The sequence below is a fragment of the Notamacropus eugenii genome, chromosome 3 (genome assembly GCF_028372415.1).
Source record: "Notamacropus eugenii isolate mMacEug1 chromosome 3, mMacEug1.pri_v2, whole genome shotgun sequence".
NCBI classification, from domain to species: domain Eukaryota; kingdom Metazoa; phylum Chordata; class Mammalia; order Diprotodontia; family Macropodidae; genus Notamacropus; species Notamacropus eugenii.
In genome coordinates this window covers 362,589,843-362,615,014 of record NC_092874.1, presented here as the reverse complement: position 1 = coordinate 362,615,014, position 25,172 = coordinate 362,589,843, and the positions used below count along the sequence as shown (strand labels likewise).

At 37.6% G+C, this 25,172-nt stretch overlaps 1 protein-coding gene across 13 annotated transcripts in view; it reads right to left on the bottom strand.

Annotated features, from left to right (window-relative positions):
- Positions 1–25,172, bottom strand: part of LOC140496935 (uncharacterized) — a 325,087-nt gene that overhangs the window by 241,266 nt on the left and 58,649 nt on the right. For 11 of the 13 annotated variants that reach the window (XR_011964454.1, XM_072597351.1, XM_072597350.1 and 8 more), the window contains 3 exons: positions 3,906–4,053; positions 2,493–2,542; positions 367–466 (listed from right to left, as the gene is read on the bottom strand). Coding sequence is in view for 12 of the 13 variants with exons in the window: in XM_072597351.1 (XP_072453452.1) it covers positions 367–466; positions 2,493–2,542; positions 3,906–3,944 (189 nt within the window). In the remaining variant the exon portion in view is untranslated. Of the gene's footprint in view, positions 1–366; positions 467–2,492; positions 2,543–3,905; positions 4,054–25,172 lie in introns of those variants that run through there. The other 2 variants (XM_072597353.1, XM_072597354.1) reach the window with 2 other exon arrangements.

Below are 25,172 nucleotides of genomic sequence, written 5' to 3'. Positions count from 1 at the left end.
AAACATACCATGGGAGACCATGGGCAAATCCCTTTATGTGCCTCTGACTAGGATGACTGCTCAAGACTGTAGGTAACAAAGTACTTGCCATTTGGCAATGATGTCCACCCAGTTAGCTGAGCAGATGAAACAGAAACAACAACAATAAAGAGCAAGTAACAGTCTTAGGGTAAAGCAAAAACTCGTCCCTACCAGTAAAGAGCTAGAATTCTACAATATATATATAAAGCCTGCATTAGTGAGTAGACAAACAGATCTGTGGTCAGCTAGGGGGTGCAGTGGATAGACTGCCTGAGCTCAAATGCAGCTTCAGACACTTGCCTCACTGATCGTATAAGTTTACTGTCATATCTCTAGCTTGATTACCTGTCTCTGTAGCTGCATGACTTGAGCTTTCAAAAGATTGATACGTCTTTCATCAAAACATTCAGTCTTCCCTTCTTCTATAAGCCACTCATATTGATTTCTAAAAAATTAAAACTTTACTTGAAATGTTACATTACCAAAATGTTATAACCATAGTAGTCAATGGTTGTGTTCGTCCTTTGTGTTCAAAGAGGACCATGACATCAGAAAATGATGATACGACTTGCATTTGACCTTGTTTTGAGTAAGGGAGGGCTGTGCAAGGTCACCAGCCTCACTTTCCCCTCCTGAGTCATCTAGATCCAGTGACCAGATATTCATCAGGATGACTGGAGATGGCCTAGGATGCAATGGGAGTCCTTGGTCTTTTAGGCTAAGGCCTTTTCAGATACTCACTTAAAGTGAGGTAATGCCCATTCAGTGAACAGGTGTCTTTAAAGAGTAGTCAGGGGGATGGCCCCTTTAACAGAAATGAGAAAATAAATAGATAAATCACTGTGGAAGGGGCAGGAGCCTCAGGATTGTTGTTTTTTAGAGAAACTGTTATTACTGACATTCACTCAAAGCCAGGAGGGTCCAAAACCAGGCACGGAGTGGAAGTTGGGCAGGGAACCTTGGCTGCTGGGAAGGGAAAGGAAGGGAAGGAGAGGGGAGGGGAGGGGAGGGGAGGGGAGGGGAGGGGAGGGGAGGGAAGGGAAGTTACCCAGATAGCTGGGAAGGGATAATCTTGCTGCACTCTGCCCTGGCCATACCACATCTAGAGTACTTCATTCAGCTCCGGAAGCCACTTTTAGAAGAATTGAGTAAAATTGGAATGCATTCAGAGGGAGGACAATCATGACGATGAAGAAACATAAAACCAAGCCATACAAGCATTAGTTGGAGAAACTAGTGATATTTACTCTGGAGATAACTTATGACATACAATGATACCTTTATATTTAGGTGTGGCTATCTGCTAAGAAAATTTAAGTCATATGGGAATACTGCTGAAAACTCTTCCCCTATGCTATTTCTGGACAATAAGGAAAACACCTAGTGCTTGGCAGTATATATTATAAATTATAAATGTACCTAAATTAGACATAACAAAGTTAATATAGGAATCAACACTGATTACAAATTAAAGAAAACATTTTCCCACTGCATTTTGAAAACTACAGTGCTTTAAATGAGAATCTAATGAATCTAAATAAATTTAAAATATAAAATATATTTTCCATGAATTTTTTCTAAACTGTGATATATGTAGAAACATGATTCTATCTTCCAATCATTTAGCCAGGCCTATTTACACAATTCCAATTACAAATCAACTTAAGAGAAAGTCTCTCTAAAAAAGGGTAATGTAAAACGGGTGATGGTAAAAAAATAAACAAACATTATCAGGCAACTTTGTTTTCTAATGCCTACTCATCCAGTAACTAGCTGTGTGACCATGAACAGAGGAGCTCTGTTTTTTCTCCTTTATTCCCTCACTTGTAAAATAAGGGAACTGAAATAACTGAACTCTATGGTACCTTTCAGTTTTCACCTTTCTGTTTCTTAAAGAGCCATTTAAATGGCAAGAAGCCATAAAGCTTTGGAGAAGATGCCTTCTTTCCATTCAGAAAACTAGGCTATGTTCCCCTTCTTTACTGAATAAGAACATCAAATAACAAAAACAAGTTTTGGGAGGGAAAAGGGTCTGGATCCAGTCAACATTGTTCTTTCATTTTGAGAGGAAGGATCAAAAAAACAAGCTAGGATGTTTTTGTTAAATCCCAATAGTCTTCATCTGTAGAGGTAATTGTGAAGTTACAGAAATTTCTATTTACAGCATATTGATTTTTCCTAGTTGGTTACAATATTCTGGCATTTAAACAGCATCATAAAAACATTTTGTTTGTACTATATTTCTGAATTTAATATGTTTATATATGTAATCAGAATTTCATATCAATTTAATTCTTCATTTTAATAAATTTTGGCTTCAAAAAATAAGCATACAAGCAGACTTTCCAGGAGGAAAATATCTTTCACACTCTTAGTTGTTATTTGTTGTTAAGCAAAACTTAAACTTCAAAGTAAACACTCTATTTTGTGGCTTAAATAAATCACTAAGCTTTGCTAATATATTTCAATACCTCAAAACTTCTAGCTCACACTTTAATTTGGAATTTTCCTCCTGGAGTTTCTAAAAAAAAAAAAAAGAAGAAAAAATTCAATGATAGCAATTCATAATTCTTAAATTTAAAAAAAGTCTCATCTGTAACTTAAATGCAAAGATTTATATTTTGTAACTATTACAAACTATTTTTCCCTCCAAAGAGCGCAAATTATTTTATAATGAGTTTTTAACAGCTTATTAATCCTCACTTTATATTGATAACTTGCTTATAGGGCCAGAGACTAGAGATATGTCCATGGGTGGGGAGTCAAGGTCAGAAAATAGACTCAATTCACCAAGCAAGTATGAGTTGTATAATATTCAAGAATACAATAAAGAAGACTGCTGAGGCTGGGAAGTAGGCAGATTCAATCTAGATTTGGGATTGAAAGAGGTAGAAAGTATGCCAACAACACTGAGTTGTTGGCTAATTTACAAAGATTTTCAAACTCATTACAGAAAAGCTGACCGATAGGAAGCAAACAGGAATACTTGAGCAAATCAGATTCCACAGTTACACAGTAACAGAAACTCTAGGAGTCAGACACTACCAAGCTGATACACATCAGAATCTCTGATTTATGGAAAAGGAAATTGAAGCACTGACATGTTAAACGTTGTCCAAAGTTATAAAGAGTTAATAGTGAATCAAAGCATCGGCCTCATTTCCTGATTCTCTGCATGGTACTTTAATGTCTATCATCCCCCTCAAACTGTCAATAACATTTTTTATTATCAAAAATACTTTTTATAAAAAGAAAGTTATATCCCTCAAAAGGGATTAAATATCTTCAAGAAAGCATGAAGTTGACATTTTTTTCGAAAAGACTGCCTAATTTATAGGTGATAACACATAAAGAAAGCAAATGAATTTCAGAAGATTTTTGGGGGGGAGAGGGTTAATTTTGACTGTGTTTTGTCACTTTCATCATTTGCAAAGAATTCATTTCTCTACTCAATTTTATATTCAATATGTAATTAGAAACAAAGTTTCACAACTCAATGTGCAACAGTCCTCAATAGAGTTACAGAGTACTCAAATATTCGGTTGAAAGCATGTTGCTAGTGGGTATGATGCTGAGTGTGCTTCCTAGATCTCTCCAGGAATGCTGGCATCATGCCAAAGGTATTATTATTAACAATTCAAATTGCCCTCAAAGTTGTTAAGTGGCAATCTTGACCAACAGCCATGTGAGCTGGCAACTAGCAGCCTGGTTTGAGCAGAAGACAATAAGAAGACAGAAGAAGCAAGGCAAAGAAAGGGAATTTCTCACCTCCAATGGGTTGTATGGAATAACTGGGCAGAGAACAGTGGTTTCGGACAGTTACTACCAAATATGTTTTTAATTTACTGAAAGAAACATTTACAACCATAAGGCTATTGTCATACCTTTTTGTCATATTCTGTTAACTTCCTAATTGAAGACATTGGAGATTCTCTTAATCAAGTTTTCTTCTTTTAATAGTGTAGAATCTGGGCAGCAAGAGTCAGTTGAGAATGGGCTGATTCCAAAGTTCCTGAAGAAGTGCTTTCCAACCTTTAAAACATAAACAAGTCCCCTAAAGCAACATTTAAAAAATTAAAGTCTTATGGTGAAATGTTATATTTCTATCAATAAGAGACTCATAAAAATAGCATTTATACAGGTAACATAGGACATGGAGTACAATTCAAGAGACAGAAAGACCTCAGTTCAAATCCTGCCTCCAATATTTACTAGCTGTGTGATCTTGGGCAAGTCACTTAACCTATGCCTCAGTTCCTTCTTCACAAGGTTGTTGTGAGAATCAAATTAGATAATATTTGTAAAACACTTAGCACATTTTCCTGGCACAAGCTAAGCACTACTAAATAAATGCTAACCATTATGATTATTAGGTAGCCAGCTAGTACAGTGGATAGAACGCTGGGCCTGGAAGGAGGAAGACTCATCTTTGTTAGTTCAAATCTAACCTCAGCCATTTACTAGCTGTGTGACCCTGGGCAAGACACTTAATCCTGTTTGCCTCAACTTCTTCATCTGTAAAATGAGGTGGAGAAGGACATGACAAATTACTCCAGTATCTTTGCCAAGAAAACCCCCCAAACATTCACAGTCGTGCACAACTGAAATGACCGAACAACAAATTCTTATCGTTATGATTACATTTATATTTCAGAAAGAACATAATCCAAGAGTCGCCAGAACATCATCTAAAGTATCCTGATCAATATCTAAGATAATGCTAAGAAGCTGAAGTTATGCTGCCTCCTTCAGAAACTAGTTCTAATGTGCTAATTCTTAATAATTATGAAAAAACTCCCAGAAGTTACTTCTTTATTAGTAGTAAATTATTTCATTAGTTTAAATTTCTCCTTCCTATTTCCTTGTGTTCACTGTCAAAAGAAGGGAAAATGGGAACCCATTCTGTAAATAATAACTATACTGTGCTTTACATCACATTTTTCAGGACAAATGTGTAAGAAATGTCAGCACAGTTATTACTTTCCTAATAATAAGGAAGCACATCCATTAGTAATGGTTCTGTAACTGTAGATCTCACTCAACACTGTCACAAACCTGTATACCTTTTCCCAAATGTCAAATGTCACTGAAATATGTTAAACGTTGCAGAAGTAATAGCAATCTGAAAATGTTTGTCAGTTGATATTTACTTCAAGATGGCAGACAACATCGCCAATCTAGGGCAGGATGGCACAGCTGAAAGAGGGCTGAGATTTAAAGACTTTCAAATACCAGCTCTGCCACTTACAATCCCTTAACCTCTTGGGGCCCCAGTTTACTTATTTATGAAGTAAGGTGGTTAGACTTGATAGCCTCTAAGGTCTTTAACCTTAGACCTTAGCTCTAAATCAATGATCCTACTATCCCATGAATTAAACTTCAGATGTCCACTCATATCCTTTAATGAGATAAAGACAGGGTAAAGAGGAGAGGAATAGGGTTTGTGTTTCATTGATATAAGTAACTCCCAGATGAGGATACTCCCTGTGCCAAAGCAGGTCACCCCCGGTAACTCTACATCTTATAGCATTAGAGGGTTATCTATATCATCTAGAGGTAAAGTGACTTCTCCACTATCACAGACTCAGAGGCAGCACTATTTGAACCTAGATTTTTGGCCCTGAGACCAGCTCTCTATCCACTACACCACACTGTCTCTTGATCATTTAAAACCACACCTAATTTACTCAAAAACAGTCATTTCCTTTCAAAGTTACTATGAAACAAACAAAAGGAAATTAGGACACATTGCTAAATAGTTCAATTGAAGGACTTGTCATGAATAAGACACTAGAGAATCTTATTTCTGAATCTTTAGCTTGGGTTCTGCCTACAGAGACGCTTTTGTTAAGTTATTGGTCTTAGGGTACAAGGTAACATCAAGAATGGAAAACAAAAACCCACAATCAGGTATGACAGGTTGGGATCCTACAGCAAGGTTAAGTTAGGAGCAAGGTTAGGACCCAGAGCAAGGTTTGTTAATCTAGGATCTGTGGACAGCCAAAGAGTCTGTGGAGAAATTTCAGAGAGCCAATAAATGTGGATAGGAAAAAAATTGCATCTTTATTTTCATTAATCTCTAAATTAAATTTAGCATTTCTTCCAATTATTTTTTTAAATAATTCTGCAAAAGGCTCCATAGGTTTTCCCAAACTGCCAAAGGGATCCATCTCTCTCTCTCTGACACACACACACACACACACACACACACACACACACACACACACACAGGCAAGGAGACTTGGGCAGCAAGCATCACAAGATCTAGGATGCTTGCACTTTAGCCAGGATCAAGTTAATTATTGATGCTCCAAATGGAATACACATAAGAAAACTGACCTAACAAAATAGAGGAAAATCTTGACCTTTATTGGAGGGTATCATACAGAGGAAAAAAGGAAGAATATGCACAGTTTATTGGAGCTAGATGGCACAGTGGCCAGTGTGCTGGGCCTGAAATCAGGAAGACTCATCTTCCTGAGTTCAAATCTGGTTTCAGACACTTAGTAGCTGTGTGACCTAGGCAAGTCACTTCACCCTCTTTGTCTCAGTTTCCTCATCTGTACAATGAGCTGGAGAAGAAAATGACAAACCACTCCAGTATGTTTGCCTAGAAAACTCCAAAAGAGGTCATGAAGAGTCAGACAAGACTGAACAACAAGCACACTGGAAAACGGATTTTAAGTTCTTCCTGAAAAGAAAGTTGCACCTCTGGGGATGATTGCCCTTGAAAGAATGATGAAATGGATTCATAGGTCCATAAGTGGATCCATGGTCCATAGATCCAGTGAGGGTCAGAAGAAGAAATGAGGGGAGATGACAGTTCCTGTCTGTCTGCTGACAGACAATGAAGCATCTACACATCAATTTGATAACAACAGTAGAGGGATAGCCTTCCCCAGGGAATATAAAAGATTTGTTAAAACAAAATCTCTTACTGGAGATTTATGTAGGCTCAAAGAATGCTTACTACCAGAAGGCACCTAAGAAGCACTGCAAAAGATTATAATCTTTTAAGCAAGAAAACTGAAGGCCCTAAGAATACAAGCCACATTTCTTCACTGCTGTCAATCAAAACCAAGGGTTTTTGTCCTCCTTCAACACCAAGATGAGACATATCCTCAGGAGCCTGGTGGTAGCCAGCATGTGATTCAAGTAGCTCTTTCCTACTAAGTCACAGAAAAGAAAGAGGAGGAAAACAGTCCTCTCCCTATGGAGATCACAAATGAAAGTAATCCAGTTGGGTATTTTTTATGTTCTGGAAATAAGCCATAATTGCAAATACAGTCATTTATACCTAAAAAAGCCTGCAAAGACATAAAAGGAAACCCAGGAAAGGAGCTCTGTATCAGTTTAACAAAGAGACTAGGATATTTGAATGGCTGCTAAATAGCACTGCTAAATTCACATGTCTAAGGTCAATAAATGAATTAGTGGGCATTTATATGAGGTGTCTATTTGTTGCCAGGCACTGTGTTAGGTACTAGGGATACAAACTCAAAAGGAACAAGACTGTCCCTGCCCTCAATCATCTTACATTGTACAGAGGAAAAATAGTATATACAGAGAAAAATGAAAAAGAAAAGATAAACAATCATTTCCTTGGAAATCAGGAAAGGCTTCCTTAAAGAGAATCTGAGAAGAGATCTGAAGGAAGCTAGGAATTCTAAGGGACAGAGGAAAACAAGAAGGGAGCAGAAGAAACAGAAGGAATATTATGTAAAAGGAACAGCAAGCAGGTCAGTGTAGTAGAAAAATGGAGAATGGAAAGGAGAGAATAGTAACATGCAATACACCTTGAGAGATGGATGGGCTAGAGCCAGACTGTGCAGGGCTTTAAAAGTCAAACAGAGAGTTAGTATTTTAACCTAGAGCAAAGATTGAGGTTCCCAAAGAGACTTTGTTTATTAAGTTTACAGCTATTTATATTACCGCATTTGAAATCAAAACTGTTAACTTTTTAAAAATTATTATTTCATTTAAAATAGCAACAATAAACCAGAAGGAACATGTTTTTATGAAAAAAACTCTATTTGCCAAAACAAAAAAAGAATTTAATGAAAAAAGTGGCATTATTTTACATTTTTTTGCAAATCTCTTTAATATTTGCCTTAATAGAAGATAGCTGGATTTTCATATCTGCTTCTGCATTCATCTTGTTCCAATATGTTGTTTTTGGTTAAAATATATAGAGAAAATCCAGCCTCACACAAATAGCTGAAAAAGAGAGGAGTATTCTAATAGGCAAGTAATATCTTAGAGGGGCAGCTACATGGTAGAGTGGATAGGGTACCTGGAATGAGGAAGACTCATCTTTCCGAGTTCTAATCTGGCCTCAGACACTTAACTAGTTATATGGCCCTGGGAACGTCACTTAACCTTCTTTGTCTCAGTTTCCTCATCTATAAAATGAGCTGGAGGAGAAGGAAATGGCAAACCACTCCAGCATCTTTGTCAAGAAAACCTCAAATGGGGTCACAAAGAGTCAGACACAACTAAAACAACGGAATAACAACAAATATGTAAGTAGAGGAAAAAGGACATAGACAAGAAATGCTGGGAAGTTAGAAATTGCAAGAATTGGCAACAGACTGGACATGTGGGGGTGAGAGATGGTGTCATAAAGATGACACCAAGTTTACAAACCTGGGGAACCGGAAAGATAGTGGTGCCCTTAATAATGATACAGAAGTTCAGGAAAAGATTTGGAAGGTGGCAAAAGATAATGAGTTCAATTTTGGACATGTCAAGTTTGAGATCAATTGATCAGCAAATATTTATTAAGAGTTTCCTATGTTTTGAGGCATTGTCCTAAGCAGAGATGCCTGCAAGACATCCAGCTCAAAATGTCCAATATGTAGTTGGTGATATGGGACTATAGCTCAAGAAAGGAACTGCAGCTGGGTATGTAGATCTGAGTATTATCTGCATAGAGATGATAATTAAACTCATAGTGGCTGATAAGATCACCAAATAAGGGACTATTAAAAGAAAGAGAGCTCAGGACTTAGTCTGGGGGGACAACCATAGTTAGTGGCTGTGACACAGATGAAAATTCAGTAAAGCAAAGAGTGGTTAGAGGGGTAGGAGAATCAAGAGAAAGCAGAGCCCTGGAAACCTAGAGAGTAGAGACAGCAGCCAGGAGAAGATGGTCAATAGTATCAAATGCAGAAAAGAGGTCTAACAGAAAGATTGAGAAAAGCCTATAAGATTCAGCAATTAATTTAGTGACTTTGGAGCATATGAACAGGAGTAAAGACGGCAGATGGTGAGAATAAATTCAGAGTAAGCACAGAGTAAATCAAACAATGGATGATGGTCTGGAAACATATTAAGCAGTGAAGGGACTGGAGGTCACAGTAAGAGGTGTAGAAAGAGATGGAATGATAAAAGATTAAGGTCAATGAATTGACAATTAATTTGTGAAATTATAAAATTATGAAATGGGAGCATTGGGAAGTAGGGCTACAATCACATTTCAATAAGGCATGGGGTGTACAGAGATAAGCAACCAAAAGGGTACAGAAGCAGACAGCATGGGGATGGGATAGTGAAGGAAAGGAGGCAGTGAAAAGGATCAAGGGAGGGAAAGGAACAGATGATCACTCATGTAACCATGGATTAGAGTTGGGAGCAGTTGGCAGCATGGACTCCATACAGATGGAAGTAGGCTTAGGGGGCAGGAGTTTGAGGTCTCATTTTTATTGTTTTTTTTGGGGGGGTAATAGCAAACTCTTATCTGTACCTCTCATCTGTACCTCTGGGTTAGCTCATTAACATCTCTAAATCCTCTCCAAGTTGTCAGTAAAACTTTAAAGTTAACATCTCTACATCATCCCACAATATTCAGGACCCTTTGGGGTTCTGCTGATCTTACTGTGGATGTATAGAGCTTGCCTGAGATTTAACATATCATAAGACCAAGAACACAGACAGAAATGCCTAGAGGGCTTCTGTTGATTCAATATATACTACTAGGATGTAAATTTTGGTTAATACATTTGTAAATTATGCTCCTTTGATCTTTGAAAAGGTTTGTACTAACTTCCAGGTTCCCTTTGCAAGCTTATTTCCTGCTATTGCCCCTTTATAATGGATAATAACAAAGGCAGCTAGGTGGTGCCGTGGATAGAGGCCAAGTCTGTAGTCAGGAAGACTCATCTTCTGGAGTTTAAATATGGTCTCAGGCATTTACCAGCTGTGGGACCCTGGGCAAGTCACTTAACTCCTGTTTGCCTAAGGTTTGTCATCTTAAAATGAACTGTTGGAAGAAACAGAATACTACTCCTGTATCTTTGCAATGAAAACCCCAAATCACAGAGAGAGGGAGGGGGTCACAGAGAGTCAGACAAGACTGGAAAAAATAGTCTGAACAAAATAAATTTCCTAGTAAAAACTAATTTACTATACTGACTGGAGGGATATGGGAGAGGTAGACCAAGATACAATTTTAACACAGTCAAAATAAGGAATTCTAGAGTTTTTGTCACTTCTACTATTCAATAAATTCCAGTAGCTCCCTATCACTTCCAGGATTAAATGTTTGGCATTCAAAGACCTTTATCTTTGGCCCCCCTCCTATCTTTTCAGTTTGTTGGGGTTTTTTACACAGTACTCCCCACTACATATACTGTTTTAGTGATTCTGGACAATTTTACTGGCTGTTCCCTATGCCTGGAATTGCCCCCCTGCTCATGTCCATCTCCTGGCTTCCTTCAAGTCTTAGCTAAAGTCTAGCTATCTGGAAGAAGTTTCTCCTAATTCCTTGTAATACTACCTTTCCCTCTTATATTGCCTCCAATCCATCATATGTCTTATTTGCACACAGTAGTTTAGATGTTGTTTTCCTAATTCAACTATGAGTTCCTTAACAGGAGACACTGTTTTTTGCCTTTCTTTGTATCCCCACTGTTTAGACAGTGCCTAGTACCTAGTAAACACTTGTTAAATGCTTAACTGATTCTTATTTTTTTCTTTCTAATCTATTTTCCACTTGTTTCTGCTTTGAGAAACCTTAAATTTTCTTTTTTTTTTAATTCTTCTGACTTTGTTTTAATATTTCTTGTTATCTCAGAGTTATAGTCTTCTATTTGGTCCATCCTCATTTTTAGGGAGTTTGCTTGGGCAAGGTTTTGCTCCTTTTGTGACAAGCTGTTAATTCCCTTTCCAATTCTTTCTTCTGTAGCTCTTATATCTTTTCTACTTTTTTCTCCTAGCACTTTTATTTCACTTATGAAAACATTTTGAAACTCTTAAAAATGAGTTTTTGCTTCATTTCTTCCAAGAATTCTACTTGAGTTTGTGCCCCAGGCTATATTTATCTTTGAGTCTTTGCTTATAGATATTTTGAAGTCATTCTCTTCTGACTCTGTGTCTGGAGCATCCCTATCACCAAAATAGCTTTGTATGAAGGAGTTCTTTTTATTTATTTGCTCATCCTTCCAGCTTCTGTCCTGAATTTGGACTTTATATTGGGGCGTTTCTTGAGGGAAGGTCTGGGCTGGGTGGCTCTCAGAGACAATTCAAACCAGAGACTTTTAAGCAGTCAGTGCTCTCAAAAGAATCTGATCCAGGGCAAAGTCTGACTGCAGTCATATATGGAGAAATGATAATTTAAAATCATGAGAGCCAATGAGGTAGTCTAGGGTGTAGAGGGAGAATAGCAAAAAAACAAAGGACAGAAATTTGAGAATTGCTAGTTACAGGTAGTAATACAGATGATGAATTAACAAGGGAAATGGACAATAGGCAGTCAGATAGGTAGAAGATGAACCAGGAGAGGGTAGTGTAAAAAAATCCATACAGAAGAGAATATCTAATAGGATATTGTGGTCTATAGCATAAATCCAGCAAATAGATTGAAAAAAAATGGGATTGAGAAAAGATCATCAAATTTGTGTGTATGTGTATCTTTTTTTCCCCTCCAAACTAGCTACGTGAGAGAAAAGGAAACACTCTTGCTAGAATACCAGTTTAGATACTCTAGTTAGGGTACTAGCCTGGAGCTCAAATGCACCAAGAAGATGTTATAGAAAGCATATTACTAAATTCTCCAAAATCACAGATTAAAATAAATCCAGGCTATTTATGGATTTCCATGGGCACATGAGAGTTAGGGGGGAAATGGCTTGGGCAGGAACTGGAGTTTCTGCAGAATTAGTACTGGGAGCCTCAGAAGTCCCTTTGTTCTTATGCAGATTCAAAGAAATCTCTTGCCCAAATCAAAGTCCAGGGTGGTGACTAGAGAGTAAGTAAGGTCTTTAAAGAAAAGAACAGAGCTTTGTCCAAGGGGACGGGGGCCAACTTGCAAAGTTTTCCTGTTAAACTATATACCTCCAGTTTCCAACACTTATGTTTGTCCTTCATTCTCAAAGAGGACCATGACTTGCAGTTGACTTTGATTTGAGGGAGGAAGGGCTGTGCAAGGTCACCAACCTCACTTTCTTCTGAGCCATCTGGGTCCAGTGGCCTGATATACATCAGGATGACTGGAGATGGCTCAGGATGCAATATGAGACCCTTTCAGGCTAAGGTCTTATCGCATTCTCACTTTGAGTGAGATACACCCATTCACTGAATAGGCTTCTTTAAATTACTCAAGGCATGACCCCTTTAATCAAAATAATAATAAAAAAAAAATCAGACTGGGAGGGGAAGAACCTCAGGGTTCCTGAATAAAAGAGAAACTTGAACAAGCTAACCATTCAGTAAATGTTTATTGAATTGCATGGACCTGAATAAAGGAATGTGGAATTATCTCACTTTGTATTCACAGTATTTACAGTTATTCCTTCTACATTGTGGAGGTTTTGGGCACAGCACCCCCTTGATCAGAAAAATGCAGGTTAAATCCTCCAGGTTAAATCCTTTAGCTCTCCCTTTGTACAAGAGAAGTCTGAATTATCATGGTATGCTTAGCACATGTCCAATTGGATTCTCTCTCTAACTCCCTCCCTTCCTCTCTCTCTCTCTCTCTCTCTCTCTCTCTCTCTCTCTCTCTCTCTCTCTCTTTCTCTCTCTCTCTCTCCCCCCCCCCGCCTTCTCCCTCTTTCTCTCTCCCTTCCTTCATCCCTCTCATTTTCCCTAAGAGGCATATTTCATCCTAATAGGTCTCCTAAAAAGTTAAGCAAACACTTAATAAGGAGAGCAAAAAAACAAAATTTATTAGCACTTTTTATTCATGTATATCTATTTATATCTTGATGTTGATACTGAAGTTTCAGTAACATCTAGTTCTGTTGACAAATTTTTTTTTTTTGAGAAATAAGTATACTCAGTTATCATAAAATCAGTCATAAAAGCAAAAATGTTTTGCTACTGCTGGGAATATTTTAAAAGAAAATTGCCCAAAGAAAAGCAGATTTTGTTCAATCACTGAGAAAAGCAACAGTGCTATTGAATTTTATTAAATGTACCCATGCCAATGCATATGTATTTACCGGAGAAACAGGAGAAAATGAGTCCCACTTGAATACAAATGCAAATTTGTTTTCAATGTCATTATACTCCTGACCCTTATATGATGATTATGTCTCTATATTTCTTCACAAATACTGGAACTTATACATTTAATGGAACTGTACTTCTTACAAAAGAATTGATGTATATAACATCTGACCCTTCATAAATAATCCCAATACTACTCCTATTTGTAGCACTGAAACACTTTAAAGATGTCAATATTAAGTAATCTAAGCTTAAATTTCATACAGTTCCAATAACAAACACAATGTGTATCTGAACATTAGATATTATACAGAATATATAAAAATACAATCAGACAAGTACAAAAGGAAAAAGCAATATGGTACAAAGGAAAGAATACTGTCTCAGAAATCTGAATCAGATTCATAAGAGCATAGCTTTTGAAATAAACAGAGGCCACCTAGTCTAAGATTTCATTTTACAGATGAAAGCATAAACAAAAAGAAAAAATTCTTAAGCACTTACTATGTGACAAGCTAAACAAAACCTGGCTGTTTCACGTAAGCACTAGTCTTACATGTTATATCACGTAACACATCAGCCATTGAACTCAGAAATTGCTCAACAAAAATGTCCCTTCTTACTGAAGAGAAACTGACCTTGTGTCATAAGAGAATTTTTGGCTGAGCTTTATTACCACCTTTTGCTTAAAACAAGGAAGTCATGTAGCTAAGATATCAAACTGTGACTGCAATAATTAGCTGGCTAGTATTAAAAGAATTTCTGGATCAGTTTTATCACATTTATTTACATCAGAGGTGTTTGTTTACTATAGCTAGTTATAGTTTCGGTATTAATGGTTGCTCTGCAAATCTCAGTTATATCCCCAGTGTTTACTGGACACTTTATTATTTTACCAGATGTAGATCTTTCCCCTTCTGCTATCTGTTCTTTGATACATAATACACTACTTTTCCCTTCTGTAAAATTCTATTGTAGCCATCATTCTTACATAACTAAAATCTATATAGCATTGCTGAAGTGGTTGCTCAGGACCCACTGTTTTTTGTATTCCATGGGTCAATGTTCTAAGCATATGATAAACAAGTTTTTACATGTCTTTTTACAATGGCAGAAGTAACTATTAATAGATCCTTGGAAAATTTTTGCATTAGTCTCCTGATTTTTTTTTTTGATGTTAACTTAAACATTCTGTGTTTGGCAACGGCTCACAGCAAAGAATACTCTTTGAAATAGGAATACTATTTGAAGTATGAAGAAAAAAATTTGACAACTGGACTAGATTCTTCACTTCTCTTGCTCTCATAGACTTGAAACTCTAACCTCAGAGAGTCTAGCCTCCTCAATTTATATATGAAAAACATGAAGACCAAAGAAGTTATCTAACTTGTTCAAGTCTACACAGCAAGCTAGGGTCAGGCTCTTGGATCCCAATCTACAGAATTCTCTAAGCAGAAATCAAATTTGAACAAAGAAGTATGTGCTGATTCAGTTTGCATTTGAACAAGGGTTCTTAATCTGGGATAGATTTCAGGGAATCTAAAAACTTAGATGGGGAAAATAAAAAATGTGTCTTTATTTCAATATAATTGGCTTCTTTTGCAATCCCATGAATTTTATTTTATGGATTTAAAAATATTATTCTGAGAAGGGGAAAAAGTGAGCTTTTCTTCATCTCAAAACCTTTTGACATAAACTCCCACATACACTTTTTCCTCCTTTCTCCCAGTCTCTCATAATAAGAAATGAACCCTTGAACTCATCAATAAAAAAAAAAAAACCAAGCATTTATTAAACACTTACTATGTATTAGGCAATGTGCTAAGCACCAGGATATAAATGCAGTAAATGAAACAATCTCTACTCATAAGAAACACACATTATTACATCATCTCATCTCCAGTACTGCAACTTCCAATATGCCATTTTTTTCCTCTCATTTGGAACCTCACCCTTTCTACTTATTCTTCCCCAGGAAAAGGTGATTACTTGAAATCTCACCACCACATAGATTGACTCAACTTCTGATTCTCAACATCTTAGCTCCCTCAGTTGTCTCTCCCTTCTGGTCGTAGGATTAGAGAAAAGAGCAATAAACTCCTTCCAAAGCCTGCCTTAATAGAAGTTTCAAAACTTTACAGGTAACTCTTGGTTTTTCATTATCTGTTAAGCCTGGTTTTGGCTCCAGGTACATACTACCCTTAGGTTCTCCTCCTCCTTTCCTGTTTCCTTTTGCATATGGTCTTCTCCCAGTAGGAGAAGTTCCCAAAATAAGCAATACTGCCCGCCTGGGGGGTGGGGGGGGCACTGGAATGATGAGGGCATGGTAGTGATGGAGTACTTGGGTGCCTGTGCTTGGACCCCAATTCCAAAATCACGTTTCTCCCTAGCCTCAAAACACTAACCCTGAAGTCTCTCCCCAGCCCAACGACATTATTGGATGTATTAGTTTGAACTGCCTTTGTAATAGGACTTATTAGCTTGAACTAACTTCGTACTAGTTCATAAAGCTATTTAGTACCCACTGGATTTTCTATACCACATCCCTACCGCATTATATGCATCCTGGACTCCTCATTATGCGTATCTTAGACTTGGACGTATGTATACTCCCTTCATTTATCTTGTCTAACAAGATATTGATGGCTGGCCTAGGCATTTCTCAGTCAGTCCTGACCATTAGTTGACTTAGCGACATTACAGGTCTAAAAGCACACCTCCATATAGCCTCCCCTTGGGCTATTTCTCCATGAACTCTGGGTAAAACACCTACACAGTAGATACTAAAAGTCCATGTTCCTTTAAGAACTGACCACTCCTTAACCACACCCTAATCTCACCCTGAATCACCTAGTTAGCATATTTGGCATATGTTTTATTATAGAATATCCTATATAAACTTAAAATATACCCTTTTTAGATCACAGGTTCCTTAAGAACTCTTGTCTGCTGTATAATGTAATAATAAACTTTTGCCAATTTAACTTAAAGACTGCTTGAGTCCATGATTCCATTCCAGATGAGCCTGTCAAGGAACAGCCTTTGGGGTTTCTAGACATCCTGAACCCCATCAGCAGTATCCTCAGGTGCAATTGGGGAACACTGAATAAAAGTAAGAGGGCAGTGAAAGCACAAGGAAAGAAGAGAAGAAAATTTTGAAAAACTATTCCTATATGTTTCATCTCTTGTATAATAGAGTTAAAAGTTGTAGTGATTATATTATTTTCCAAATAAACACAAAAAACATGCAAGTTATAACTGAACAGTAGTTAAGTCAGACAACAGGTCTTAGCACACAAGTGTTGACAGACAAGTGTGTCACATATTGCCAGACAAGCATACTGTATGTTGTCAGAAAGTCCAGCCTGTGTCAGCAGGAAAACATGTATGTAATGACTTGTTTACAATACAATAAATTATTAAATTTAAGATGCATTTTTTAAAATTTTATTTTTTGAAATGATGCAAATTTCAAAAAAAGTTAAAGAGTCAAAGAAAGTATATTTCCAGGGGGAATGCTGAGTAATTTTCTTTTTTAAAAGGGGGTGGTAGGCCAAATAAGTTTGGGAATCTCTGCACTAGAGACTATGAAATTCTTGAGGGGAGGGTCTGTATTTTTTTTTTATTTGTATCCCTACAACTTAGTAGGTAGTAGGTAATAGGTGCTTTGAATGGTAATTTAAATGGGAAGATCTTTCCCATTCATTAACAGGCCCAAGAGACCTGCTTAAATCACATGGAAGTCAGTCACATATGGTGGGAGGAGCCCACTGAATGGGTAGAACAGAAGGGGCAGAGCAGAACTGGGAGGAAGTTGGTAAAAGTAATCGGGGGCAGAGGAGAGAAAGAACACAGGCAAGCAGGCACAGCTAGGCTCCTGAGTATTTGTTTGTGGGAAGGCCCCAGCAGGGGCTAGGGGCAGGGGATGGCTTGGGAATGACTTTGTCCCCTGCAGTGCTAATGTGTATTGACTTCTTGGCTACTTTGACAGATTCGAATTTATGGTATTGGGATGTGGCTTTCTGATGCCTGCATATATAAATAAATAAACAGACAAACAAATGAATGAATAAATAGATAAATGAATAAATGAAGGAATAAATGAAGGAATGAAGGAATAAATGAATGAATGATTAAATGAATGAATGAATGATTAAATGAATAAATGAATGAATGAAATGAATGGAGAGTCTGTTATACTTTGTAATTCAGAATTATGCTGGCACATTCATAGTCACCTTCAGGACTGTGAATATTGCCTGGGCAATATAGTGCCTAATAAATGTTTATTGCATTGAATTGAATTTTCTGATAACTTCAAATAAGTTCAAGTCTTCCACATCCTTAAAAAAATAACTTTCACTAATCTAGAACCTACCATCCCCCTCCAACGATCACCTTTCCTCCCTTTATATCAGGCTTGCACAGCCTGCAGCCTCTCAAAGAATTTCAGTCAGCCCACAAAAAATGTAGAGGAAAACATCCTCTACATTTTTCAAAGGCTGTCCAAAACCCTTTGGCAAACCTGCTGGCCATTTACTGCCCAAAAGTTGCGGAATGTGCAGGCCTACTTTATATCCTTCCTCTATTTCTCAGCCAAATTCCTAGGAAGAGTGGTCTATACTTGTACCTCCATTTCTTCTCCTCCAATTCCTTCCTCAACTCTTTGTAATCTGGGTTCCAACCTCATCACTTAAATGAAACTGCTCTCTTTAATGCTACCCTAGACCTCTTAACTGCTAAATCTGATGGCTCTTTCTCAGTCCTCATCCTTCTAAATGCTTCTCTTTCAGTCAATACCACTAACCAGAACATCCTCCTGGATATTCTCTCTTCTCTGGATTTTTGTGACACTACTCTCTACTAGTTCACCCATCTAGCCAATGTTCCTCAATGTCCTTTGCTAGTTCAACATTCACATATGTAAGAGTTTCCCAAAGCTCTGTTCAAGGCCCTGTTTTCTCTCTACACACTCTCTCTTGGTGATATCATCAGTTACCTTTAATTATCTTCTCTATGGCAATGTCTCTTAGACTTACATGTGTAGCTTATCTCTTCCTTAAGCTTCAATCTTACACCATGGAATCCCTTTTGGACATTTCAAACAATGTCAGAGATATCTCAAACTCAACATGTCCAAAGTAGAAGTAATTCTTTTCCCCCTAAAATCTACCCTTCTCCTAAATTTCCCTATTTCTACTGAAGGCATCACTATTCTTCCTGACTCTGAGATTCATAACAGTGGTGTTAATCCTCACTATTCCTTATCCCAAATATCCAACCAGTTGCCATATTTTGCCATCTATAGCCCCAGATCATTTCTCACAACAGATTCCTTTACTCAGGCTCCCATGACATATCACTTAGATTGCTGAAACACCTTCCTAGTTGGTCTCCCTGCCTCAGGTTTCTTCGCACTCTAGTCCACCATACACACACTGCTGCCAAAGTTATTTTCCTAAATGCAGATCTGGTCCCAGCATTCACTGAAGTAGAATGGTTTTCTCTTGTTTCTATGATAAAATGTTAATTCCTATGTTTAATTTTTTAAAAAACCATCATAACCTGGCCCAATCTATTCTTCCAGCCTCACTGCCACCCCTCTAATACACTGCCAACTACAATTCCACCAAAAACTGTCCTTCTCTCCATCCTCACAAATGATAGTCCATCTCCTGTCTCCATGACCTTGTAGGGCTACCCTCCAAGACTGGATTGTGCTTTCTCTTTCTCTCTACCTCATAGAATCTAGCTCTCTCCTCAACACACAATCCCAGCACGACCATCTTCACAAAGCTTTTCCTGATCTGCCAACTGCTGATGTTCCCTCTCCCTATATTATGTTAATTCTGTATATGCATATCTGTATGTGTGTGTAATATATGTATATGTATATATTTTATATGCATATACGCATATGTTATTGTCCCCTTTTTGAGCTTAAGATCCTTTTCAGTAGGGACTGTTTCGTTATATTTTCAAGTCAACAAGCACTTATTAAGCACCTACTATGTGCTAGGTACTATGCTAAGTGCTGGTATTTGTGTCCCTAGCACCAAGCACAGTAGCTGGCATATAGGGGTACCTAATGAAAGTCTGTTGACTGATTGATGTGGTATCTTCTTCAAATAGAACGTGAGTTCCTTCAGAATAGGGTCATGGTCCTTTCCCATTTATGTCTCTAATATTCAGCACAATGCCTCACAAACACTAAGCACTTAAATTTTTTTTCATTCATTCTCATTTTCTTGTTATCCCCCCAAAACAGCACTTAATTTCATGTCTCCCTTTCTTAGTGCTAGCTGTCCCTCATGACTGAAATGTCCTTTCTCTTTACATCCATCTCCTAGAATCCCATGTTTACTTTCAGTTCAAGACTGAGTTCAAAAACTACCTTGCATTTGCCCTCCCCAGGACCAAGTGTCATCCTGTCCAAAATTCAATCCACCAAGCATTTATTAGGTCCTTACTATATGCCAAAGAGTGTGCCAGGTACTGCATATACCAAGACAAAAATGAAACACTCCCTGCTCTTTGCTCATCCTTATGCCTTTTATTTCTTTCTCTTTTCTTTCTGATATTGCTAATATTTCTAGAATTACAGGAAATAAGATCAGGAAAAGGAGGTATTCTTGCTTTACCATCATATTTATTGACAAAGCTTCTAATTAATGTATTCACCCATTACAAATAACACTGTTTTGGGTTTTATATACTTTCTCATCACATTAAAGGTAGATTCCCTTATAACTCTACTCTGTAGGGATTTAGCATAAATAAGTGTTATATTTTATCAAAACTTTTTTTGCATATATTGACATACTATGTGATATGGATATTTTATTTATAATATGCTTAATTACGCTAAATATTTTCCTAATGTTGAATTATTCTTGCATCCCTGGTATAAATTCAACTTCAATTGCCTGCATTATATTTAAAATTTTGAACCAGTATTCATTTATGATATTGGTTATAGTTCCCTATTTGCTTTTTCCTTCTCTAGTTAAGGTATTAGGATAGTATTTGTCTCATGAAATGAATTTGTTATACAGCCCTTTCTTTGTCAATTTTTGAGAACAATCTGCATAGTACAATATAGGTATTAACTACTCTTTCATAGTTTAATTGAATTCTCCTGTAAATCCATAAAGAGCATGGAATGTTAATCACTACTCCCCAAAAGCTTACGTCTATCAAATATAATAAATATAAGCAGAATAAATATAAAATAAATTCAAGAAAGTTCAGTGAATTTGAGGATCGATGGCAAGGGCAATGGTAAGAGCTAACCATGAGCAGTCTGCAGAACCTGACGAATGAGGATTTAAACAGAGTAGAGTAAACATGCATCAACTTTTAAAAATAGATCTCTTGAAAACTGCAATAATTACCTAACTTCAATATTTTCTGGCTCTCCTGTTTCCTGATCTGTACAGTTTTACCTGTCTATATATCTTTCCTACTCAGTTATAAACTCTTCAGAACTACCAAGATAGCATTCATCTTCAACAATGGTTAAGAGCTTATTATAAGCTAGACCTTGGAAATACAAAGATGAAAAACCACCACCCCTGTCATCAAAGAAACATTAATCTTGAAGGTAATATGGCATATGCACAGATGAACATAATGCAAATTTAAATGAGTTAAGTACATTTGAAAGCTCAAAGAGAGATAAAGCTTGCAAAGGGAGAGATCACTTCTTGTTGGGCTTAGGCAGAGGTGAAAAATAGGAATGATCACCTGAGGTAAACTCTTGAAGGGGGAAAAAATGGATTTTAGAAGGCAATGATATGAAGAGAATCTGTTTCAGAAAAGGGACATGCACAAAGGCATATAAGAGCAAGGTGATGTTGAAGAAAAGGTGGTAAATCACTTTGGTTGGAACTTAAAAGTACACAGAGGTTGCAGCCAGGTTTTAGAAGGCTGTAAATGCCAGGACAAAGAGTTTGTATTTTATTGCAAAGATGATAGAGTGCCACTGAGTACTGAAGAAGTGGCAGATATGATCAGACCACTTTGGAAACAATGTGAAGGACAAATTGGAAGAACAAAACGTTAAAGGTACTGAGTCTAATTAAATTGCCATTACAATGTATTCTAATTCTAAATTATTTCCAGCATTAGGACTTAATATGAATCCAACTTCCTTAATATTTGGGGTAATTATTAAATGTTCAACAGGATAAAAAATGTATCATTAAGCAATAAACTAATCTAACATTTAACATTTAGTGCCAGTTAGAATAACATCAAAATTTCTTAAATTAAATCTCCCACACCAGAGACAAGTGGGCAGTATTTCACTGAGCTCTTGGTGATTGTACATTTATGAGAGTGAACATAAATGCCACTGATTCCAAGGGGAAGACTTGAAGGTATGACACATTCTGTGCCAAAGCAAGGACTCTAATTAGTGACTAGTTCTGAGCAGAGAGTAAAGGCCTTAACCTTCCTGCTGGAACAATGAGCCAGGCAATGTTTGAAGCTTTACTAATGATGAAGGGGACTGGGAACTGCCTTAAATGTGCTAAGATGGGGGGCACAAGTGACCCATCAATGAACTGTACACTTGCCAAAAAATAGTAAAAAGCCTGGGACACACTAGGTTTGTAGGAGAAGCATTCCTCTTTTGTTCCTGAAATAAGATGAAAAATCTAATAGGTCACACTGTATAGCTGAATTATTTCAGGGGGGAAAAAAAGGAGACTATTGAGAGTTTGAAAATTTTTTCAACACCAATTTTTATGATTATCTGGTGACATCTCTAAAGATCAGAAACCAAATCTCAGTCAAAGAATAAAAAGCTCATTAGCAAACATAAACATTAAATGGTTAGATTATTTAGTGTGATATTTGACACAAGGGTATAAGCAACTACCAAATAGAGAGGAATATATCAAAATTATTCTTTTTCCCTGAGAGAAATTACAAGATGAATCTCCATAAAGACTACATAAAGAAATTTATAACTTTTAAAATTATATAAACCCTAAAGACTAAGAAAAATACATTCAAACTTGATATTAGATGAAAGGGAACTTGAAAAAATAAACTTTTCTTTACAGTTTCCATAATTGTCTGTATTCCCTCATAAATTAATTATACTAGGGAGCAAAAACTTATCAAAATACTTGTTTCTTTTCTCTCCTGCTTCCCCACCCCTTTGGCCTACTTTGATGTACCCTCAATTACTTAGCTTCCCAAGGTATATTTAAGTAAATTGATATACACAGAAATGTATTAATATTTTACACATGCTAAATTACAGAATAATGTTATGCACCACTTTCATTTAACTGATATGTATTTAAAGCATAAAGCAGATATGATTTTTGTGACTTATCACCACAATTTTTTCATGTTTGTTATTATCATAACACCAGACAGAGACTTTCCCCTTCATCAGAAGTAAAACACTAACAGAATCCATAATCAATGGTACATACACAATGGTACAGCAATGCAATCCTGGGTTCTCTATGTTTTTATTTTTACTTTTAGGGTGCGAGGACTTTTAGGTCACTATTCCTAAAGGGATCTGTGATCTCATCATTTTGGAAATTTTCTTCAACAATGCAGATCACAACATAAACAAAAAGATTAAAAATGTCTGTCTATCTGTGAGGCTACTGCATGACCCGTCTGCTTCTGCAGAATGATAACATAAAGGCAGTGAAGGGCTAAGAACTGCAGTTTTTGAGATCATCTATAACCTGACTTGACTGGGGGAGATCATATTTTAATAGGAGACAATACCTGCAGGAAGGTTTAGCCAGAGGACCAGTTCAAAGGCATGCAGCTCTAAGGATTCAACTGCCAGGATGGATGGTGAGTATCAGTGGTGCAGATAACAAGAAATCCAAGAAATCTCTTCTATGCTGGAGCATAGAAGAGAAATAAGGTATAAAAATACATCTCACTTTCTGTCATTTTGACTGATAAAACCATATATAACGTTAACCATTTGACAGTGCCAAAGTCTTTGGTACTGAGAACTTTCATTCTTGGTCTTCAACAGGTTGGGACTGAGACATGTCTGTATCCCCTGGGACTGCTGCTCTGCATGTGGTAGGGGCTCTCTAGTTTCTGAGAAGGCCCTGGATCCAGCCTTCTTACAGGGCTGTGGTGAAGCAAGTTCTTTCTCATCTAAGTCCCTGTTTCTCAATCTTTTTTAAGAGATAGTTTAGGAAATATATGGCTAAAATCTAGGCAAACTGTATCAGTACTATTCTGTTCACTTAACAGTTTAGTTATCCTATCCAGAAAAGACACAAGGTTGACCTCATATAATCTGTTCTTGAAGAAGTGAGGCTATCTCTTTATAAAAACCACATATTGGGGGGGCAGAGCCAAGATGGCGGAGTAGAAAGACGCACATACACATAGCTCCAAACCCACAACCCACAGAACGGCTACAGAGGAGTAACTCACGGCGAATTCTGCACCCAGAGGCCACGGAACATTGGAGCAAGGGAGATTTCTGTTCCGGAAAGACCTGCAAACCTCTCGCGGGGGGTCCTTCGCGCTGCGGACTGGGCGCCAGGACTGGGAGCTGAGTGCAGCCCTGCTGCGGCCGCGGCACCGAGAGGAAAAGATCCGAGTGGGCTTCAGGGACGGGATCTCCAGCGGCCACGCGGGTCCCTCCACCCACAGGTGACGGGGGTCGGTGAAAGAGTCTCTTTGGTGGGTCGAGAGGGGAGTGGGGTGCCCCCATAATTCAGGCCCCCCCGGGAGGTAGAAGCTGAGAGGCGGCTGCAGACCGGGGATCCCCAAGCGGGCAGGAGCCTGGATCCATTGTGGAAGGTCTGTGCATAAACCCCCTGAGGGAACTGAGCCTGAGAGGCGGCCCTGCCCTGACCTGACCACCTGAACTTAATTCTCACACTGAATAGCAGCCCTGCCCCCGCCAAAAGCCCTAAGGCTGGAAGCAGCATTTGAATCTCAGACCCCAAGTGCTGGCTGGGAGGATCAGGAGGTGAGGTGGGTGTGAGGAGAATATTCAGAGGTCAAGTCACTGGCTGGGAAAATGCCCAGAAAAGGGAAAAGAAATAAGACAATAGAAGATTACTTTCTTGGAGAACAGACATTTCCTCCCTTCCTTTCTGATGAGGAAGAACAATGCTTACCATCAGGCAAAGACACAGAAATCAAGGCTTCTGTGTCCCAGCCCACCCAATGGGCTCAGGCCATGGAAGAGCTCAAAAAGAATTTTGAAAATCAAGTTAGAGAGGTGGAGGAAAAACTGGGAAGAGAAATGAGAGAGATAAAAGAAAAGCATGAAAAGCAGATCAGCTCCCTGCTAAAGGAGAACCAAAAAAATGTTGAAGAAATTAACACCTTGAAAACTAGCCTAACTCAATTGGCAAAAGAGGTTCAAAAAGCCAATGAGGAGAAGAATGCTTTCAAAAGCAGAATTAGCCAAATGGAAAAGGAAATTCAAAAGCTCACTGAAGAAAATAGTTCTTTCAAAATTAAAATGGCATAGATGGAGGCTAATGACTTTATGAGAAAGCAAGATATCACAGAACAAAGAGAGAAGAATGGAAAAATGGAAGATAATGTGAAATATCTCATTGGAAAAACAACAGACCTGGAAAATAGATCCGGGAGAGACAATTTAAAAATTATGGGACTACCTGAAAGCCATGATCGAAAGAAGAGCCTAGACATCATCTTTCATGAAATTATCAAGGAAAACT